Source organism: Macrotis lagotis, chromosome 3, assembly GCF_037893015.1.
Source record: "Macrotis lagotis isolate mMagLag1 chromosome 3, bilby.v1.9.chrom.fasta, whole genome shotgun sequence".
In the NCBI taxonomy this organism is placed as follows: domain Eukaryota; kingdom Metazoa; phylum Chordata; class Mammalia; order Peramelemorphia; family Peramelidae; genus Macrotis; species Macrotis lagotis.
This window is the reverse complement of record NC_133660.1, coordinates 304,453,943-304,477,895: the sequence shown is the minus strand read 5'-3', so window position 1 is coordinate 304,477,895 and position 23,953 is coordinate 304,453,943. Positions and strand designations below refer to the sequence as shown.

General features: G+C 32.5%; 1 protein-coding gene across 1 annotated transcript; it reads left to right on the top strand.

Moving 5' to 3' along the window:
* Positions 1–336: 336 nt before the first annotated feature.
* LOC141519683 (olfactory receptor class A-like protein 1) lies at positions 337–1,284 on the top strand. Its single transcript, XM_074231852.1, has one exon. It carries the CDS (start codon positions 337–339, stop codon positions 1,282–1,284), a length of 948 nt encoding a protein of 315 aa, XP_074087953.1.
* The last annotated feature ends 22,669 nt before the right edge of the window (positions 1,285–23,953 follow it).

The following is a 23,953-nucleotide window of genomic DNA, read 5'->3' as shown; positions in this document are numbered from 1 at the left end:
GCAAGTTATTGCCCAGGGACACACAACTAGTAAGTGTCTGAACCTGGGTTTGAAATCAGGTCCTTCTGTCCAGGGCTGGTTTTCTATCTATTACATTACATAGCTGATTCACTCCTTGCATCATTGCTTAGGTCATAGTCAATGCCCCCAAAATGAGAATGTTTACATCAAGAAATTAAAAAAAACCGGTGTGAGTAGAATATTTTCTAAAACTATCTTTAGTAAGAAATGAATGGAATTTCACTTTGAATTCCATATTATAGAATCTTCTCTCTTCTTTCATCCAACAGGTCACATTGGATCTGAATTCAATCTTTTTGTCTAAGAGAAAAAGGAATGCAATCTTATAATGAGATCCTGTGCATTTTCTACTTGCTTCAGATTATAATTGGAGTCTTTGGCAATGGTTTACTCCTTTTCCTGTATGGATTTAATTTGATCACTAGTCAAAGGACAAGACACATTGATGTGATTTTCATTAATTTGGCCCTTTCCCATATTGTGATGATCCTCTTCAGGGGAGTTCCATTGTCAATCCAAGTTTGCATCCAGAAAATTTTCCTGAGTGACATTGAATGTAAAATCATAATTTATCTACAAAGGATGTCCCGGGGTCTTACCATTTGTAATAACTGCCTCCTGAGTGTCTTCCAGGCCATCACCATCAGTTCCAGCAGCCCCAAAGGGGCAGAACTCAAAGCCAAAGCCGCAAAGTACATTTTTCCATCCTGTGTCTTGCTTTGGGTACTCAATTTCTTGATAGATGTGGATGTGCCTCTGCATGTGACTGGCACTAGGAACAATACAATCGGTAAATTTAAAAGGAACCTAGGATTTTGCTTTATAGACTTGCATGCATTATCTACTTCTGTTATCTGGAAGACATTTTATGATGCAGTGTTTGTGGGTCTCATGGCCATTACCAGTGGCTACATGGCATTTATTTTCTTCAGACACCATTCACAAGTCCAACATCTTCATAACACTAGCCTCAATCCCACTGGCTCCCCAGAGATCAGAGCCACCAAAGTCATCTTGTTGCTCATGATTATCTTTGTAAGTTTTTATTCAGTTGCTTCCATCTTTGTTATTGTAATGGAAACTTCTAAAGATTCACCCCAGTGGGTGACACATATTTCTGTTTTTTTTACTGCATCTTACTCAACAATCAGTCCTTTTGTCTTAATCATTAATGACTCACAGATTCTCAATTGTTCCAGAATTTTCAAAAGGATGCAAAATTTTTATCTCCACTCAGGAAGAAGAAGGACATTTAAATCATAAAGTCAGGGAATATGAAAAAAACCTGTTATTCCAAATTTCTCATTCTTAAGACACTAGGCAAGGGTCACATTTCTCTTTATTAGAAAATGATGATTTTTCTTTCTCAAGTCTTTTATTGCTTTATAAATGGGTCATTCTGTCTCCAGCAACAACAAATTTGGATCCAAAAGAAAAGAGAGCAAAGTTCACTAAAGGGTGACAAAAATTCCAAATAGTGGTTCCCACCCTCATGTTGGACACCTTAATTGTCATTAAAAATCCCAATTCTGCAGTCATTTGTTAAGGAAATTGATGAGATGGGAATATAGGTAGAGAGACAAAATGATAGCAAGATGTTAAGAGAGAAGCAGATACAGTGAGAGAGAGATAGAGAGAAAGTCCATTTAGCAAAATCAATCAACATTTTGAAAAAAAAGTTGACAGTATATACAGTGTGACTGTTCATGTGTCATGCTGAAATCAGAAAAATTAGTTTTAAATTGGAGATTCAAGGTTCAAATTCTTGTTGAATTATCTACTTTCTTGTGATCACTGGCAGGTTATATTTTATTTTAGACTTTGATCTGAAAACAAAACTAAATCTTGAATGGGACCAATCAAAATGCAACATTCCATTCAGGTCTAAATAATTATCTCTACCCACTCGGTTTTCCATATCTTGAAATTGGGAATAGCTGTCATAAACTGAGTTGTAAAAGAGGATGGCTACCATCTGGAAAACCATAAGTGTCTTTGGCATTTGATGGTGCTATCATTATATTTAGTTAAAATTTATTAAAATTTATTTATTGAAATTCTAACATTATTAACAAAATGACTCATTACCCCAAAATTATTTCACCTTCTTAAATGCCATAGAAATGAAACTGTTACAAACATCAAATAATTTTTAAATGAAATAGTAACAAAATTCTATGTATGTATTTATACACACACACACACACACACACACACACACACACACACACACACATATATATATATATAAATATACATAAAACAAACACATAAATGTACATTTTTGTATATGGGTATGGATACATTTGTGTGTCTATCTGTGTGTATGCATGTACGAATGTGTTAGTCAATGAATAAATTTCCAAGTTTGGGTTTAGAAATATCAAAATTCATATCCTTTCAGATTCTGCCTGTATGACATTGAAAAGGTCTGTGGATAATAATAACAAACACCTACCTTATAGATAGTTGTGAGCTTAAGCAATGTTTTTAAAAATCACTTAGGGTGGCTAGGTGGCACAGTGGAAAGAGCACTGGCCCTAGAGTCTGGAGTACCTGAGTTCAAATCTGGTCTCAGACATTGCTACTTAGCTGCGTGGCCTTGCACAAGCCACTTAACCCCAGTGCCTTGCAAAAAAAAAATCACTTAGTAAAGATTTTGAGCACATAGCATATAAATAAACTGGAACATAGTACAAAAATGCTTATTCTCTTTATCCATCCCTTTTCTATAAGCATACATGTATATGTCTATATTGATATACATGTATTATTTAGACAAATATATGACTATAAAACCTATGGATATATATATTGTTCAGGTAAGAGTAACAAGCATATTTAAGAAGGAGCTTTTTGAATTCAGTCTTTTCACTTCCAAGGTCTTTTGCATAATCTGACCCTGCTACTTTTTAATGCTTAGTTATAGAAACATTCAATAAAAATTTGAAAAAACATTCTGCAGATCTTGAAAAGAAAAAAATGCTCCTAAAAATACTACTCATGTTTGCTTTAGAAAGGAAAACAAGTGACAGAACACATGGCAGTACTCTAAAAGAGGGGAATTGGTTTCTGTGACCCATGAAATGCAGTCTTGATTTGATTTCATTAAGTTATTACATACTATTATATAATGCATGTTAAAGGAGGTAGCTTTTTAAAAAGCCTGCAGTTCTGTAGGAATTCATGCAAAGTAAAATTAGTAGAAAGCAAAAAAAATGGACACCTTCATTATAATAATGACTATCCATCCTTACTCATTATTTTAAAAGGTGCAATAAAGTAGAATATATTTTACCTCTTGAAAAACAGGTTACAGCATAAATATAACAAATGAAACATATAATTAAGATAATAGTAACTTCAGAAATTTATTTGGTTTAATTATGGTTATTTCTTGTAAAAACCACAATTTTACCATAGAGGATGGGGCATTGGGGGAGAGAAAAAAAGGATACTGTGTAAAGAAGACATAATGTAAGATGTTATCCAATCCTTTTTTCCACAGGGCTATTTTGTATAGGACCTCTGTCAGGTTCCCATTTGATCCTCTACACAATCTATAAAGAATATGATACTACTCAGTTTAAGAGAACTATGTTAAATAAAAAGTTTTGTACAACAGTAATGGGAGAAAAACTGAGGAATCAGACAAATCAGAGAAGAGACAATAATTGTCATTAAGAAATATTTAAAGTAAAACTACTCAGGGCATAATTTGAAGTCTTGATATAAGAGTCATAAAATCAGAAAAGGAAATGAGAAAAAGAAAGCTTGAATTCATATCAAAATTTGGAATAAAGTGGGTCAATAAAGGACAATAAAATTGGAATTTTGACATTATGTAGCTATGATGCATAATAGTTGGAAATACAGATGGTTTGAATGAGAAACACCACCCATTACAAAAAAACGATAGGAAGAGGATTATTTCAATAATCAACTTTCAAAGAAATAGTAACTGAAGCAAATAAGAGAACTGAATACTGTCAATACATATTGATGAATTTCTCCGAAGAAGTAGAGGATTATATAGAATGAATGAATGAAAAAAAAATCACAGTATGCAATCCTATAACATTGCTGATAACATCAATGATTATACCTCATGTCAGACTCAGAATAATAACAGCTAACAATTCCATAAGGTATTAAATATCAAGTTCCAATAAGCAATACTTAAGGTGAATTCAACTTTCAAAAATCAGATATCCTAGAGAACACTATTAACTATAAACTCACATATTTATTCTTCTAGAAACATAGTTTTCAGCAATCATTTTTGGTTTTTTAAAATTTTGAGTTGTACATGCTTCTGCCTTTTTCCTCCCTGTTCCCCAAGACACTGAGTAAGCTAAGAGTGGTTATATATGTACACTCATGTTTAATATATTTTCATCTTAGTCATGTTGTAGAAAAAGAATCAGAACAAACGGGAAAAAACACAAGATAAAACATAAAGCAAATATAAAAAGTGAACATAGTTTGCTTTGATCTGCAGCCAGATTCTAAAGTTTTTTCCTCTGACTATGCACAGCATTTTCCATCACAAATTGTCTTTGCTCATTGAACTGCTGATGGGAACTAAATCTATCGTAGCTCATCTTAATGGATATAATGTTCTCCTGGTACTTCTTATTTCATTCATTATCAGTTCATATAAATCTCTCCAACTTTTTGAAAGCCATCTGTACTTGATTTCTTACAGAATAATATGTCATCATATTGATATATCACAATTTGTTTAGTCATTTTCCCATTGATGGACATCCCCTCAATTTCCAATCCTTTGCCACCATAAAAAGAGTTGCTTTTTTATGATTTCTTCTCCAACAACGTCCTAGTTTTCTCACATCCTTGCCTACCCTAATCATTTTCCTTTTTTGTCATTTTAGTCAGTCTGATAAGTGTGAAATAATATCCCAGATTTATCTTAATTTACATTTCTCTAATCAATTATAATTTGGGGCATTTTTTCATTTGAGTATAGATAGCTTTAATTTCTTCAAATGAAAACTGCTTTATGTTCTTTGACCATTTATCAAATGAATTACTTGTGTTCTTCTAAATTTGACTCAGTTCTCTACATATTTGATAAATTAGTCTTTTATCAGAAACAATAGCCATAAAATTTTTCTTTAACTTGTAGTTTTATTTAAACAAACGCATTATAATTTAATGTTTTAATCAATACTATCAATTTTACCTTTTATAACTTTCTCTCTCTTCTTTGGTTTTAATCTCCTCTCTCTCTGATCTGACTGATAAACTATTCCTTGGTTTCCTACTTGTCTTATGGAATCATCATTTTGTCAAAATGTACCAATCATAGAGAATATAATCAATGAGATTCTTTTAGAAGTAACAATTGTACTAGAATTCTCTACTATTTTCTATAGACTGATTTAGTCTTATGTTTTCCTCTCATTCTCTACGTGATTTGAAGGAAAAATATTGTTCCATTCTGAATTTGGAAACCAAAAATACTCACATATAACATATAAGGAATTGCCACTTTTCGAAGATTTTTCCAAAGGCCTGTTTACTTGCTACCTAGTTTAAGATTATTTTCTATAACTTGATTACCTCATGGAAATTTTAACCTTTCAAATAAAATTTAGAATGCCATTAAAATTCTCTATTTTCTCATATTTGACGTATAACTTACTTGAAGTCTTATTTTCCCAAGGCTAAACATTTCAATTTTCCTGTTATATGTATCCTGCATTTTCCCCTATAACACCTTCATCATATTAATCTTCAGTCACTAGAAAATACAGGAAATATCAATGTCTATCTTAAAGTGAATCATATATACATATATATATATGATATATACATATATCATATATAGGAAAGCAATAAATAAATGCAAAAATATATTTGTTTGAGTGCATTTTTCATTAATTCTCTTGATATTCTTGGTCTTTTATTTATTTAAGTTAATATTGTTATTTTTTCTAGCACTATAAAATAAAATTTTGGTAGTTTGGTAAGGCATTGAATAAGTATTTAATTTAAGTAGATTTATATTTTTTATTATATTAGCTTGGTCTACCACTGAACAATTGGAAGTTTTCTAATTGTTTAGATCTGACTCTGTGGGAAAAGTATTTTCTAATTGTGTTCATATAGTTTCTGGGTTTGTTTTGGCAAGTAGACTCTCAAGTATTTTATGTTGTCTCCAGTTTCTTTAAGAGGAAATTTCTATTTTGATCTGTTGCTAATTGAGATTTACTAGTAATATGTAGAAAATGTTAATAATTTACATGGATTTATTTTTTAGCCTCCAACTTTGCTAAAATTGATAATTGTTTCCTCTTCCCTTTTCCCCTTTCCCTTGACTTTCCCAGTAGGGTGAAATAAATTTCAAAATCCAATTGGGGTATCCTTTACCCAGGTTTTCATGGAAAATTGGCCTAATATATGTTTATCTTCTATTTCTAGGGTATTAGGATAGTTTTCCATGATAATTTCCTTATTTATATGATCTAAGATCTTTTTCTAATGATGACTTTCAGGTAGACTACTAACTTGAATATTATCTCTCCTGGATCTATTTTCCAAGGAGGTCATTCTTTTCCCCTAAGAGAATCTTTATATATTACTCTATTTTTTTAACCTTTTGAGTTTTATTTGATGGAATCTTGGTGTCTCATAGAATCATTCATTTTGATTTTTTCAATTCTAGATTTTAAGGCTTTATTTTCTTCAGTTATGTTTTGAACTTCCTTTCCTGGTTAGTTATTTTTATTTTCCAGTTGGCCAATTTTTTCTTATAAATTATTATTTATGTTTGTTAATATTTCATAATTCTCCTGCATGACTCCCATTTTCCCCATTTTTCTTCTTCTTCTCTTCTTTGTTTTTTATAATTCTTTTAATATTCCTTAACCAATTTAATAATAATGGATGTTCTATTTGGTCAAATTTTTTCAGCATCCATTGAGATAATTTAATTACTGTTAGTTTTATTATTGAAATGGTCAATGATACTGATGTTTTCCTAATATGATGCCATCCCTGCATTCCCAGAATAAATTCTACCTTATCATAGTTTATTGATCTAGGGATAATTTGTACAATCTCTTTCAAAATATTTTATTTAAAACTTCTGTAACAGTTGTTATTATGGAACTTGCTCTATAATTTTTCACCTATATTTTGACTCTTTGTGGTTTAGATATCAGCACTATAATGGTGCAATAAAAAGAATTTGGCAGAACACCTATTTTTTTCAAATAGTTTATATAAAATTGGAATTGATTATTCTTCAATAGTTGGTAAAATTCACTTCTGAATCCATGTCATCCTGGAATTTTTTTCTTAGGGAATTTATTTATGGTTTCTCAAAATTTATTTTTTTCTAAAATGGGGTTATTAAGTACTTCATTTTGAATTCAACTAATTTAGGTAATTTGTATTTTTGTGAATATTCCTCCATTTCACTGAGATTTCAGATTTATTGGCATATAGTTTAGCAAAATAGATCTGACTTACTATTTCTATGTCTTCTTCATTGGTGGTCAATTCAATAATTTCATTTTTGATATTGGTAATTGGTTTTCTTGTACCTTTTATTAATTCAAAATGAGCAAAGTTTTATGTATATTATTGCTTTTTCATAAAGCCAAGTCTTAGTGTTATTTATTAGTTCAACAGCTTTCTTAAATTCAATTTTATTAATTTCTCATCATTTTATATTCAGAATTTCTAATTTGGTATTAAGGGATTTTTAATTTAATCTTTTACCAACTAATTTAGTTGCAATCACAATTCATTGATGTCTTCTTTATTTATATAATCATTTAGTGATAAAAAATTTCCCCTAATAATTGCTTTGGTTGCACCCCACAATTTTGATATTTTGTCTCATTATTGTCAAGATCTTTGATGTAATTATCACATATTTAACTTTTTGTTTGATACACTCCTTCTTTAAAATTAGGTTATTTAGTTTCCAATTAATTTTAACTTATCTTTCCATGACCATTACCTGTAATCATTATCTGAAAAGGATGTATTCAAAATTTATGCTTTTGTGCATTTGACTATGAGGTTTATGTGCCCTAAAATGTCAATTTTTATGTAGATACCATGCATCACTGAGAAAAAAATATACATTCCTAACTATTTGTATTCATTTTTCTTGAAAACATATATCTGACTTTTATAAAAATCTTATCACCTATTTTCATATTAATTGTGCAATTAGGTTTATTTAATTCTGAGAAAGGGAAGTTTAGATCCTCTACTACTATATTTTTGCTTTCTATGTCTTCTTGCTATTCATTTAACTTATCCTCTAAGTATTTGGATGCTATACCACTTGTTGCATATATGTGTATTATTGATATTATTTCAATGACTAAACTATCTATGAGGAAGGTGTAGTTTCTTTATCCCTTTTAATTATATATAAATATATCTATCTCTCTCTCTATATCTATGTATCTCTCTCTCTATATATATACATATATATATATATATATATATATATATATATATATATATATATATATATAGGCTTTTGCTTTTCTTTTGATCCTACTCCTGTTTTTTCCTACCTCAACTAAAGCTTAATATATCATTTCTAGTCTTGTCCCTTTACTCTGTGTATCTTTCTGTTTCAAATGTGTATCTTATAAACAACAGATTGTAAGATTTCACTCCATTTTATTAGAGTCCATCTCATTCATATTTATGATTAATAACTCTATATTAGCTTCCCCTCATTGTACTTTTCTCTCTCTTTGCAGTGTTTGACTTCTGACCACCACATTCCTCAATTTGTCCTCCCTTCAATCAGTTCTCTTCCTTTTTCTTTCCCCTTTCTCCTATTTCTAACTTTGTTCTCCTTTCCATCAGCTTTTCCTTCCCTTTTCTTTCCTCTTTTCTCCTAATTCCTTTAATAATAAGATAAATTTACAAACTCAACTGAATATATATGCTATTTCCTCTGTGAACTAAATCTGGTAACAGTAAGATTGGAATAATTTTCATCCTCTCCCTTCATTCCTCTTCAAAGAGGTCCTTTGAACCTCTTTGTGTATTGTAATTTACTCTATGTTGCCTCTCCCTCTCCTCTTTTACCAGTACAATCCTAGTTTTATCATTCCTTATTTGATTTTTTATTTCATGACAAAAAATCAACATACCTACACTCTCTGAATTAAGTATATTTCTTCTTATAGAGTTGTAATTCTCAAAATTTAAAATCATTATTATCCCATGTAGTGAGGTAAAAAAAAAAAAACTATTCTTACTGAATGAGAATTTTTTTTCCTTTCTAGTGTTTCTTTTTTGGCATGTCTTGACTCTTATATTTGAAGATCAGATTTTCTGTTTAGCTCTTATTTTTTTTATTAGGAAAGTTTGAAAGTCTCTTGTTTCATTGAGTATCTTATCTTTTTCCCTGAATGAATTTGTTCAGTTTTAGTGAGTAGCTAATTCTTGATCAAGCTTCTTTGCCCTCCAAAACATCCTATTAAATCTCATCTGCTTCTTTAATGTCCTAGATTCCAAATCTTGTCTAATCCTCAGTGTATCTTGTTGTTTGAATTATTTCTTTCTCACTGACTGGATTATTTTCTCCTTGATCTGATAATTCTAGAATTTGGCTACAATAATCCTTGGCATTTTTCATTTTGAGATTTCCTTAACCAGGTGATCATTCTGGGACATTCAGTCAGTTTTCCTTGATGTCTTCCTGAAATATATTATCAAGCCACTTTTTTTGATCATTGCTTTCACACAGTCCAATAATTCTTAAATTATATCCCCTGGATCTCATTTCCAGGGAGTAGTTATTCCAAAAAAGTATTGAGAATTTTCTTCTATTCTATCATTTCTTTAATTTTGCTTGACTGATTCTTGATGTCTTATAAAACCATCAGCTTCTACTTTCCCAATTCTTGTTTTTTGATGAATTCTTTTCACCAGTTAACTCTTGAGTCTCCTTCTCTACTTGACCAATTCTATTTTATAGACTTTTTCCATTTGGAAAAATATATTTTTGAAGAGTTGTTTTCTTTGTCATTTTTCCGAGTTGTCTTTTTGAAGAAGTTATTTTCTTCAGTCATTTTTTGTGCTTTCTTTTCTAAGCTATTGACTTTCCTCTGATTGCATTTTGCCTTCTTTACTGGGCCATGGAGGTCTCTTGTTTGGTCTGCTGGGTGACTGACTTGCTGAATCACGACATAAGGACTTCTGTTGCATGCCTGTGGCTGAGAATGAGAGCTTTCCAATTACTTCTCCCTCAGCTACCTGCTTTGGGTCAGGCTCCTCCTACAACTGAGTAAGACACACCATTCTTGAATTACTTACATGATATCTTGAGCTGTAAAACTGTCTTCCTATGGGTACTGTTGCTCTGAATTCATGTACAGAGTTGGTTATTGTTGTTTCTGAGTCAGGCTGGGGATATCTTAGAGAAGTTCTGGTCTTATGTCTGTCACATTGGCTCTGGTCCCCCCTACCCCCATCCCCATTCCCCATCTTGTTGTTTCAATATGAATCTGTTATGATACCAATTGCTAAGATGAAATTTCCTTCATAAAGTATCTCATTTTTTTTCAGAATAATAGAAATAATTAGACAGAGGGAATAAATCTATTAAGTTATAAGGTTAAAGGGTTTTGCGGGAGCATTTTTAAAATTTTATTTATTTAAGGGTTAAGTGACTTGCCAAAGGTCACACATCTAGGCAATTATTAATTGTCTGAGGCCACATTTGAACTCAGATCCTCCTGACTCCAGGGCCAGTAGCTCTATCCATTGTGCCACCTAGCTGCCCCAAGGTTAAAGCTTAACTTTAAGAGGTTATATTGTTTTTGTTCCAAGAAATAAAGTTTCAGTTCAGTTATGTTATGTTAGTGAAAAGTAATAATTTATGAACTATCTTGTCTCACCTGTCTCAAAATCTGATTTTTTTATGTTTAGTTGTTTAATCTCAAATTAGAACATGTGTAGAAATGTATATAAAATGCCTGAGTCCCCTAAAGATGTTCTCATTTTTTAAAGAGATTCATAGAACACTAATCTATGTTTATATCTTGATTATGATTTATAATTAAATGCTTTTTACCATAGACAATATTTCATTAAATAACTATGTGCTAATTTTAATTATTGTATTTATATATCCCAAGTCTGTTGCTTGTTACTAACTATCTCAAAGCAAAAGTAGTTGTGCAATATTGACAAGATAAATGGCAATTTTTCTGTGCTATTTGAGAACTTCTGGGACTTTTAATTCATAACATTCTGAGTTTGATTTTAGATATGTTCATCAAGAATCTGTTGAAATAATGATCTATGATGCCCACAACCCTATAGCGATTTATAGGTGTTTGAGTTTTCTTGGGAAAGACTGGGAGAATGATATGAACTAAGAAAGACTTGTTCTGACTCAGTTTCCTTAACATGTCATTTACAATGTCCCATCTCACTGACTGGCTCATTGCAATTGGACATCTACATACCCTTTGCTTGGCATTAATAATGTTTGTCCTTTGTCATTTTTTAAGAAGACCACAACATCAGAGAGGTGATGCCTTGACAAACACATAAACTGGATTTGAGTGAGTGGGGCTGTATTAAGTCACAAGCCTCACTTTCCCCTTCAGAGCCACCTGGAACCAGTGACAAGATATAAATAAGGACAACTGGAGATGGCCCTGGCTGCGAGCAGTCTGCATTGAGTGACTTGCCCAAGGTCACACAGCTAGTAAGAGCATGGAATTAATATCAAAATAAGGTAATACCTTCCCTTTTGTCCCTGATCTTCATGGCAAATTTCTAGAATCATGTCCGATGACCAGTATAAAAACGATATTAAATATTTATCTTATAAGCTAATTCTGAAATCTTTCTCAGTTACAAAAGTAAGATGTATAAGATTTGAGTCATTTGGCCTAAAATTCTTTATGTTCCAACAAACTAGCTTATTATATGTTTAACTTTGATGTCTGTTACCAGATACATATTCTAATGTTAGTTAACATCCTTTAAATTCTCATAATGCTATGTAAATGACTAAGATTTGTAAGTTATGATTCTATAATTTAGTGCACATTATGCCTTTTTCAGTTCTATTTTAAAGAAAGATCTGTAAGCAAAATTACTTTTATCAGAGGAAGGATGGTCAATGATCTAGCTTGAAAACGTCTTAAAGATACATCCAGGAGTTATTCATTTAAGCATGGTAAATGTTTATTATAAAATGTTTTATTATAAACATCTCAATTAATATACACTGTGATGAAATTGGTTATGAAATATATTTATATGTTGTTACCAAAGTTATCTAAAGTTAATCTGGAAGCTTTTAAAATACATTTATTCATTTTTTTCAGCTACATGCAACAATCTAGTAACTTCTAAATGAATTTGATTTTGTATTGGAATTCATACTCTATAATTATTTAGTTATTGATTTTTTATTAGAATCTTACTCTCCAAATTGGGGGAAAGTACAGCACCAAGTACAAAATCTAGATTTTTAATTGTCTGTTTTCTATGTATATTAACATTGCAAATTTCCAAACTGAAATTATAAATTCCCAGATCTAAAAAGGTTCCAAATTTCAGTTTCTAATAATAGAAGCACAAGATTTATCTTGGTTATTAGCAAAGTAAAATTTGTGTTAAGATGTGATTTTTAGCAGAGAAGAAATTCTCTCCAAGAAATCTAAGTAGATCTGCTCTGATACCACTCTGGAATCACAAGGCTGCATCAAATGGCTCCAGAGGAATGGATCACGAATTCTGCTACACTGCCCTTCTCTTTTGTCCCTCTTTTCTGTAAGGTTCACTTATCAAAGGAGATTGCCCACTTTTGATTTTGTTAAAGTGCTATACATGCATCTTTTTTTTTAAACCTCTCACAAAGTCTTAAGCTATGGACCGTAAACTGCCTGCAACATATAATTTGGAAATGCTAGGTTCAAAAGGCACCATTTTCTTTCATTACAGCTTTGACCAAAAAGAAGGACGTTTTGAGGCCTAAAAACAAATTGCTCCAACGTTCACCGGGTATGCTGACATCCAGGAGGAAGAACAGACTTTTTTTTGTATTTTTTTGTATTTATTTTTATTAAAGATATTATTTGAATTTTACAATTTCCCCCCCAATCTTACTTCCCTCCCCCCCACTGAAAGCAATCTGTCAGTCTTTACTTTGTTTCCATGTTGTACATTGATCCGAATTGAGTGTGATGAGAAAGAAATCATATCCTTAAGGAAGAGACAAATAGTCTAAGAGATAATTTTGTACAAGTCTTCATGTGTGCCTGAATAATCAGTAAGCACAGAGAAATATTAACAAACATGCATTTTAATCTAATTCTGTTTTGTTTTGTTTTTTCTTGAGACCAGATGCAGCTGATTAACAATTATGGCAAACCTCATTATGACAAATGCTGAAGGTTAATACATTTTAAAATTATTATTTTTAAGGTCAAACTCATGGAGGTCCTCAACTTAAAAGAGTTCCTTTTACACACACACACACACACACACACACACACACACACACACACACATACTCACATGCACAAAAACACACAACTTAAATTATATGCAACCCCAAAAACTTGAGAGCAAGGAATATAGTTTGAAAGTTCTCTCACAGAATAATGTCACAGATTTCATTTTGTAAAATCCCATTTCCACAAATAAATCATTATATATTACTAGTACTTTGTGAATTTTACCAGCAATTGTAATCTAATGTTGAAATCCTAAATATCCCAAATTTCCTAAGTGGTCCTTTAATTGTTACAGATTTCCCTCTTCTTGGCAAATAAATTACTTCAGGGGGATCTTTTTTTCCCAAGTAAAAGCATTTATCTTATAATATGCCTCCCTGTGGGAATGAAAATTAGAAAATTGGAGCTCAAACATTAAAAAAAAACAGATTTATAAATACATGTATTTTAATCCAGAGATAATTGAAGTTAGAATAAGAATTTCTAGGATAAGAAAAAGTCAAAATCTTATCTTACAGTTTCTCAGGAAAGGTGTTCTTTCTGGGTGAAGAAATTCTTCCATGAGGGCTTGAAGAAGAGTGCATTTCTTAAGCCAGTTTTTTTTTTCTTTCTGGTGGCCATAACTGTTAAAATTAAAAAGCTACAAGAAATATTATTTCCAGGTAATTTAATCAATTTATTAATAATCATATTATTGTCATTATCTTGCATGAAATAATTTATTCTATACTTTGTTGCTTGATCCACTAATTATTTAAAATTAGGTTATTTAGTTTCCAATTAGTTCTGTGTCTATATGTCCCTGGCCCAGTACTGCACAGGATTTTTATTGCATTATGGTCTGAGAGAGATGTATGCACTATTTTGCCTTTCTGCAGTTGATCATTACGTTTTTATGTCTTAGTATATGGTCAGTTTTTGTGTAAGTGCCATGTACTGCAGAGAAAAAGGTATATTCCTTTCTATCCCCATTCAGTTTGCTCCATAGGTCTATCATAGCTAGCTTTTCTAACAATTCATCTACCTCCTTAACATCCTTCTTGTTTATTTTATGATTCTATTTATCTAAATCTGAGAGCAGGAGGTTAACATCTCCCACTAGTAGAGTTTTGCTGTGTGTGTCTTTCTGTAGCTCTTTCAACTTCTCCTCTAAGAATTTGGATGCTGTGCCATTGGGTGCATACTTATTTAGTATTGAAATTACTTTATTGTCTATGGTACTTTTGAGGAGGATATAGTTTCCTTCCTTATCTCTTTTAATGCTATCTATTTTTGTACCTGCTTTGTCTGAGATAAGGATTGCTACTCCTGCTTTTTTCACTTCAGCTGAAGCAAAATATATTTTTCTCCAACCTTTTACCTTTACTCTCTATATATCTCTCTGGTGCAAATGCGTTTCTTGTAAGTAGCACATTGTAGGATTCTGGTTTTTAATCCACTCTGCTATTTGCTTACATTTCAAGGGTGAGTTCATCCCATTCACATTCAAAGTTATAATTACTAAATATTTCTTGCACTCCATGTTATTTTCCTTCTGTTTGTATTTTTCCCCCTTTTCCCCTTTATCTATATTTCCCATTGTTTTGTTTCTGAATACCACCACCTTCAGTATTTTTGCCCTCTTATTTCAACCCCCTCCCCTTTTTTCCTTTCCCTTTCCCCCTTCTTCCCAGCCTTCTGTTAGTTCCCCTTTTTCTCCCCCTCCCCATCCCTACTCCCCCTTTCCCCTTTTAATGATTGAAAGGTAAGATAAGTTTCTTAATTTGATAAAGTATGTCTAAGTTAACATTAAGCCAAGTCTGATGAGATGAAGATTCAGGTGGTTCTCACCTCCTCCCTTCTTCCTCTCAATAACAATGGGTCTTTTGTAACTCTTGATGTTGTGAGATTTACCCCATTCAGTCTCCATCCAACTGCCCCCCCCCTTTTAAAAGAGGTATTTTTATTAAATCATTCTATCTGAGTCACAGAAAAGTTATAAGTGTCCATCACTTCTGGCTATGAATATTCTCTCTAATAGAGTGACAATTCTCAAGAGTTATGATACTCTTTCTTCCAAGTGGGTATATAGCCAGTTTCATTTTATTGGATAGCAGTTTTTTTTTTTACCTTTGTATGTGTCCCTTGAGATTCCTGTTTCATGTCCAAATTTTCTATTTAGTTCTGTTCTTTTCATCTTGAAATCTTGGAAGTCTCCTATTTCATTAAATGTCCATCTTTTCCCTCATAAGGCTCAGCTTTGCACGATAGTGGATTCTTGACTGCATTCCGAGCACCCTTGCTCTTTGGGATATCTCCTTCCAGGCCCTTGATCCCTTAATGTTGCTGTGGCCAAGTCCTGTGTAATCCTTACTGTGGCTACTTGGTATTTAATATTTTTTCTTTCTGGCTGCTTGTAGGATTTTTTTTCCTTTTATCTGATAGTCCTATAATTTTGCCACAACATTCCTTGGTGTTTTCATTTTAGGATCTCTTTCCAGAGGGAATTGATGTATTCTTTCAATAACTATTTTGCCCTCTGGTTCCATGGTATCAGGGCAATTTTCCATCACCAAATCTTGTAATTTTAAGTCCAGACTTTTCTCTTTAATATTCTAAGAAAGGCCAATAATTTTCAGATTCTTCCTTCTTGATCAGTTCTTGAAGTCAGTGGTTTTGCTGATGAGGTATTTTAAATTTTTTGTCTATTTTTTCAATCTTTTGGTTTCATTTAATACAATCTTGTTGTCTCATGAAGTCATTAGTTTCTGCTGATTCCATTCTGTTTTTTAGAGGAGAAAATTTTTCTTCATATATCTTTTGCAACTCCTTTACCAGTTGGTCCAATCTATTTTTGAAGGACTTTTCTATTTGCCCTAAAGTAGTTTTGAGAGAATCATTTCCTTTTCGCATTTGCCCAATTGATGATTTGAGAGGATCATTTTCTTTCTGTATTTCCCAGTTGAGGATTTGAAAGTATCATTTTCTTTTTGTATTTGCCCAGGTGAAGATCTGAGAGAGAGTTATTCTCATTTTGTATTTGTCCAATTGTTTTTCCCAAGGATTTGTTTTCTTGTTGCAAAATGTTAATTTTCTCTTGCAACATGTTAATTTTCTCTTGAGTTTCTTTTCCCAATTTTTCCAAATGATTTTTAAATTCCTTCCTGATTTCTTCAAGGAAGTTTTTCTGGGCTGGAGACCAATTCATATTCTTCTCAGCAGTGCTAAATATCTCTCTGGGTTAGAATCTGTCTGTTATAAGTATTTCTCCATGGACCCCCTTTTTCTCTGGCCTTTTTTTCATGTTGTGTTGGGGGGTGGGGGGAGCTGGCTCTCAGAAGTTTGCTTTTGAGGATCCTAGAGGCTTTGTTCACTTGGTTTAGTAATTCCAAGGGCCAGTCAGTAGGGAGTGCTGGTTGCTTTCTCTAGAGTGAGGTCCTCAGCAGCAGTGTCTGAGTTGACTTTGAACACTGGGCTGGGCCCTGGGGGAGGGAGTTAATTTCTATCTGTTGAGTGAACTCTGCTGCTCTGGGGGGGGGGGGTGTGTTTATTGTTTGTTCTGGGCAAAGTATGGAGCTCAGGCCCCTGGCCCAGCTGGTAGTTCTCCAGGAGTGCTCTGAGACTCTGTGCTGGAACTTACCCTCCCGAAGCTCTTCTCCCCCTGGCCAAATACTCTGCATCCAAAGCTGGATCTCGCACCAGCCACTCACTGAAGTTCCCACGCCTGATACTGACCCTCTAGCCTCCCCCAGTTTCAGTCCCCAGTGCTGATCCTCTGCTCTCCTCTCCTGGGTCACCCAAGGTCCCTTGAGACAGACCTTTTTGGTTGATGGGCTTCTCCTAGGTTCTCTTTCTGGGTTTTGTTGATTGAATTTTTTATAGGTTTTTACAAGACAAATGGCATTAAGCGGCTTGCCCAAGGCCACACAGCTAGGTAATTATTAAGTGTCTGAGGAAGGACTTGAACTCAGGTGTTCCTGACTTCAGGGCTGGTGCTCTATCCACTGTTCCACCTAGCTGCCCCAATTGAATTTCTATTAAGAGGTTTTTCTCATGTTATTTCTGAGGGGAAAAGAGAGAGCACCTATCACAGTCTCTGTTTTCTCTCCACCATTGTGGCCAAAATTGCTATCTGTCATTTTTATTTAACCCTATATATGTAAAGTTTTCAAATTTTTTTCCATGACTCAGATATGCATGGGGATTTGAGAAGGCACATGTTCTCCTTCTTTACTTAAGCATGCTCCTTAGAAGAAAAGAGTGCTGTAACTATTCAAATCTCTGCTCTTTTTGGAGTGTGTGATTAGATAATTTTGACTTGAAAGGGGATAGACTCCCTTTTAACAGGGCTGCATAATAGGACTCCAGAAAAATGTGGCTCAGATTTTTAGCCTAGTCAAAACCAGACTTGAAATAAGGTGAGTCTATTACATATATTTTAACTCAATTCCTCTAGTTTTTAATATTTGTTTTGGTTGAAGTTGAACTATTGTCAGAAATTGAGCTCTGAGTTTTTAATTTTAATTTTTTTGATTCCTATTTTATTTTCTTATCCAATTACATTTTCTGAAAGTTTTTCAACATTGATCCACTAGCATATTCATATTACACAATTTTCTTCCACCTTGCCTTCCCATTCCATTCTCTGCAGCAGCAAACAGTTTAGTGTATGTTGTACATGTACATTATGTTTATCACAATTACTTAATAGTCATGTTGGGTAAGAAGAATTAGGACTAAGGGAAAAGAAAGAAAACCATGCAATAGGAAGGAAAAACTGATAAATTTTAGAAAAGTGAATATAGCATTCATTCAGATTGTGTAGGAATTTTTTTTGTTCTTTTTTCTTGATTTGGATGGCTTTGTCCATAACAGTTCTCCAGGGCTTGTCCTAGATCTCTGAAGTGCTGAGAAGCATTGCAGCCATCATGATTGATCAACTCACAATTTTGTTGTTAATATGTACAATGTTCCGTTCCTTTCACTCATCATTATGTATGTAATTTTTTCCATGCTTCTCTAGAGTCCAACCATTCATGGTTTAATAGAGTATACTCAATGATATTCATATACCTTAAGTTGATTAGTCATTTCCCGATTGATGGGTATCCCCTCAATTTCCAATTCTTTGCTACTACAAAAAGAACTGCTATAAATGTGTGGAAATTTTAATGATCCCTTCTTGGTATAGAGATATTAATTGCTGGATGGAAAGTATGATCAGCTTTATCTAACTTTAGGCATAGTTCCATTTTCCTCTCCACAATGATTAGAATAATTGACAACCCCTTCAAATAATGCATTAATGTCCTAACCTCTCCATCATTGATTGTTTTTCCTTATTGTCATCTTAGTTAATGTGATAATTGTGAGGTGGTACCTCATAATAGTTTTAATTTGAATTTCTCTAATTTGAATTTCTTTTAATTTGAATTTCCCTAATATTTGGAGTATTTTTTCATATTATTATATATATTTTTAATTTCTATGTTGGAAAACTGCCTGTTCATATCTATTGATCATTTTTCAATTGGGGAAGAACTTATAACCTTATACATTTTATTCAGTTCTCCATATATTTAAGAAATGAGTCATTTATAAGAAACCCTAGCTGTGAAAGTGGTTTCCTAGGTTTTTCTATTTTCCTTCAAATCTTGGTTGCATTGGTTTTATCAGTGAAAAACCTTTTTTGATTTTATATAGTCAAAATGATGCACATTTCTTGTTTAGTTATAAATTTCTTCCCATTTGACAGATAATTTTTGATTTGTTCATCGGTCTTTGGTATCACCTTTTATGTCTAATGCCTGTAACCATTTTGACGTTATTTTGATATAGTTTATGTGATGTGGGTCTATGCTTAATTTTTACCATACTGTCTTCCAATTTTCCAAGAAATTTTTGTCAAATAATGAGTTCTTATCCTATTCATAGCTATTGTCAAACAATACTTTGCTATTGTCATTTATTACTGTTTCTTTTTTACCTATTCTAACCCACTGGTTCAGTAATCTTCTTTCTTATGCAGTACCAAGCAGTTGTGATGACTACTGATTTACAGAATAGTTTTAGATCTGTGACAACTAGACCACTTTTCATCAGATCCCTTGATATTCTTGACTTTTTGTTGTTCCAGATAAATTTTGTTATTATGTTTTCTACTGGGAAATAGTTATTTGGTAGTTTTATTGCTATGATAGAGTTTTTAATATTATTAAATAGGAATTTTTAAAACAATTAGTTGTAAATCCTTAGTAACAATATTCTGAGTTAGATTTTTGTACAAAGTTGCTGTATATTTCATAAGTTTGTCTTTGCCAACATATATGTTTGCTAAAAATAGTTTTATATGAATTTGGTTTTCATATGTTTAAAATTTTGAAAACTTATGTTTACTTTAAGGCTAAATAATAACTAAGGTTTTTCCCTACCACTTTAAACTGTTTTTCATGATATTTTAATTTTCCACCTATAAGGTAATTCTGTACAATAATCTGATATTAAAAATGACTTTCTCCAAATTGTTCAATTGATATATTCTGGGGAACCTGTATATTTGTAGTTTCCCCATTATTAGATTTTGCTACTTTGATACTGATTTTCATTCGGGACATGATTTAGAGAGCAAATTGATAAATCCTACTTCCAAGTTAGAAGTGATTTTTTAACATAACTGGTGAACACACTAGGTCAGTAGAGAAGAGGCCTTTACTGTTAATAAGTATTCTTCTGTTTTAAGTGAATGTAGCTTTGAACAGGAATTCCATTTTGATTCTAACTACTGTAATTGAGTAATAATTTGAATGTTACTGTGATGTTTTCTTAGGGCAAGATCCACCTGATTAACTATGACCTGGCTTATAGTTCTCAGAGAGAAGTTTGTATTTTTCAAGATGGCAAAAATAGAAATTTACTTTTGTGTGAAACATTTTGTAGTTAGATAAAAACATCTCAGTTATTGCCAGTAGAAATGATTTTCCTCTTTATGATCTAAATTTTTTGCCTTGTTTCAATGGCATAGGTAAGAAAGATTTGTGTTGAATTTTTCACAGGTATCTAATTCAAATTCCTAAAGTATCACTGTTTTTCTATTTTTGTGAATGGCATGAGGATATTTGAGGGGAAGTAAATCAACATAAAACAAAATATATGAAATCCATTATGTCTATAAGTTGAAAGTTGAGAAAACCTTTCTGTCATTTCTGCTATTGTTCTAAGAAGTCAGATTTTGGTATGAAAAATTGTTTACAGAAATATAATAATTCATATGTCACCTTACTTGGAAATCTTAAGATTTGTTATTAGGAACACCTGTTGAAATGATTTTAAAATCACCTATGATATTCTTATTATTTAAAAGGAATCTAAAAGTAATAGGTCATGTTTGTCTATTTTGAACATTGTTAATCACTGAATACATATTTCTATGGATTTTATGCAATTTGGGATTTTTTTGATTTTTTCCAATACAAGTGTCTTCCTATTATATTTAGTTTTTAAAATCACAGCATTTATTTGCAACAATTTTTTGATCTTCTAAGTGAGTCTTGAGTCCAGTTTTAAAGGAAATTTATATTGCATTATTGTACCATGAAGTTGGTGATCAGAAAATGTTGGATATACTGCAGGTGACATGGTCATTGGAAGATGGGAGGGAAACAGTTTTTTTAATGATCTTACCTGGAAACTGACATCTAAAAAAGATCTTTTGTTCTTAATCCTTGTGGAAAATTTCAGTAATTATGTCAGGCGATCACTATTCAAAATAATACAAATTTATGCCATGTTTTTGCTTGCAACTATCAATTTCAATGGCCTATTCTGCTAGGTTAGTGTATAGTCTTGCCATATGCTATCAGCTTCATATTATTGTGAGAATAAAGATTCTTTAACTTTTCAAGGACTAAGGGAATATTTAAGAAACATGATAAAATGATATCAGGATGTAATTCTTTATTATAGCTATGTCAATTACTTTTTAAAGAAAAGGAATTTTAGTCAACTCAGTGTATCCAAAGAAGGATGATTTATTGTATATTTAACTTTTTTCCACTTTCTTTTCTTTCTTTTTTTCCATGTTTTTGCTATTTCTTTTAGAGAAATCTATTTTCAGTTGATTGATTCTTTTAAAGTATGACAATAAGTTAAAACATTCTTATAAATCATTTGTTAGATAAACACTATACTAAAATGATTATCAAATGTGTATGCTATAAACTCAAGTAGATTAGGAGAAAAATTGTAGTAAAATCCTTATTATTATGGAGCTCATATTTGCTAATGGAACAACATCTTCCCAATGATGGAAATAAATAAATAATCCCAAAGTATAAAACTGAGTTTTTGAAACTGGCTTATATGAAACTGCTTTAGTTCTCAAATTTTCTTTGTAACAAAATTTTCTGTGTGATAATTGACAAATGAAATTTAATGCCCATGAACCAGGAGTTTACAACATTATAAGGTGACTTGATGAAACTTGTTCAGATATTTCTTTTACCAGAGAGGAAGATACCGGCAAGTAACCTTTATGAATATGGAAAACCTAGTCATTTATAGAACCTGAAGATATAAGAGCACTTCAGGTATCTCCAGATGAAGAAGTGGACCATAATTTTGTGTTATTGTTTACTATCTCCTTTTTGAGCTTCTTAAATGTACAGGTTATTTATCACACGGATTGCTCCATTTACATCTCTGTAATTTGCCATTTGTTTCTGTAGATGCATTGTTTGCCTTTATGACAGCCCCCCCAATCATAAACAGAATATTTGTTTGTTGTTTACCAATTCTTCTGGCAATCCAAGGTCTCCAAAACATTCTGTTTCTCTCTGCAAGATGCCCCTCATTTTTCTTTTCCTTAGTTGAACTATAGTTAATGTAACAGTGTTATCTTTGATCAAAATGGGGGAATGACAAAGTTTAATAAGTTTTTCAAACTATATTGCTGGTAAAATGGTTAAATTCTTTTTAGACAGAACTGAACCTTCACATCTCTGTACCTTTTTTCTCTGAGTAAGATATCAGAGTCAGTGGCTATCTCTCAATACAATAATTACAAAGTCATTTTGTATTTTAGTAAGAAAAAGTCAATTATATATTTGTTTAAAAACATCACAAGGATATTTAGGCTTCAGGAACTGGTATTTTCACTTATCAGTACTAAGAGATCACCATCTCCTTTCTACCTGTGACCTTAAAAGTTTTTTGTTCTCTCTTTTCATATTATTAGACATGAAAAAAAGTTTCTCTCGTATATGTAAGGAGGTGTTCCTTTAGAGATTCTAATTAATCATGTTTAATAGCTGCTGGGGATTTTTACATGAGATAAAGATTTGTTTCTCCTTTACACACTTCCTGCTGACTTATTTTCCAGGAGACATGGTAATTACAGTTCTTAGGGGAGATGAAATGAGTAAAGACAGTGTATATAACTCCAGTCCTGACCATCAACAGCAAACTAGCAAATATATACATGCACTCACACCCCTACATACTCAGATAGACACACACACTCTCACCTACATACAAACTCACATACAAACCCACACTCACACACACACACACACACAAACACTCCCAGAATCATACCCATCCCTTGTCACTGCTTTGGCAGCATAGATCAGACTGGTGAGTAACTTATATATTTGTCACAGTAATACAGATATTTGAAATTTCAACTAGGGGAAATAAATTACTTCTCTCTGTGTTTGGGATACAGAAAAGACCTTTCAGATAAAGGATTAGTTGAAATAGGGATGATTCTGTCTTTAAAGTGCATCAAGGATATGCCATCTTTGCCTTGGTACTTGTATGGTGTCTTTGATTTTGGGCTCTACCAATTATGGTCCCTATTCAGTCTAAGGGGAGAATGTTTAGGTCCAGGATTCAGAAATTATGGGATACCAGGAAATTCTGCATTGTAACAGTTCTGGCAGAAAACTGGGTCCTGCTCATTCCGTTTTTAACTAAATCTGAGAAGGTAGCAGTTTGAATTTGAACTCAACTCAAGGAAAAGCAATTGTTTCTGGTTCAATGTGTTAGAAAAGTCAATATGAACTATTTGATAACCTCACTAGCAAGCCCAGAGTCCTCAATGACAAGTGCAGAGCATTGTGGACCTCAGATCCTAGTGGCTTCTGGCCCTTCAGCTTGACCCTCTCCCCTTTTCCTCCACACAGACTGCAGGGCTTTGATAGAGAGTGGGTGACAGAATGTGAATTCCTATGTTGGCTATTAAAGCAGTAAATAGCTAAGGCACTTCACTTGTGCCAGAGTCATACAGATTAAGTTTCAGATCAGAAGAGAAGGTAGAGTCATTGATTTAAAGCCCTCATTTTACAGGTGAGGGAAGTGACGCCAGAGAAACTGTGCATCTTTCCAAGGCACAGCAAGTTATGGTTTATTGGGGCTGTATTTCAATGCACAAGCTCACTACTTTCTATTGCAGTCCTTATGCATAT

Coding starts and splice junctions, on each gene's coding strand:
- LOC141519683 (XM_074231852.1), top strand. CDS start 337: ATGCAATCTTATAATGAGATCCTGTGCATTTTCTACTTGCTTCAGATT.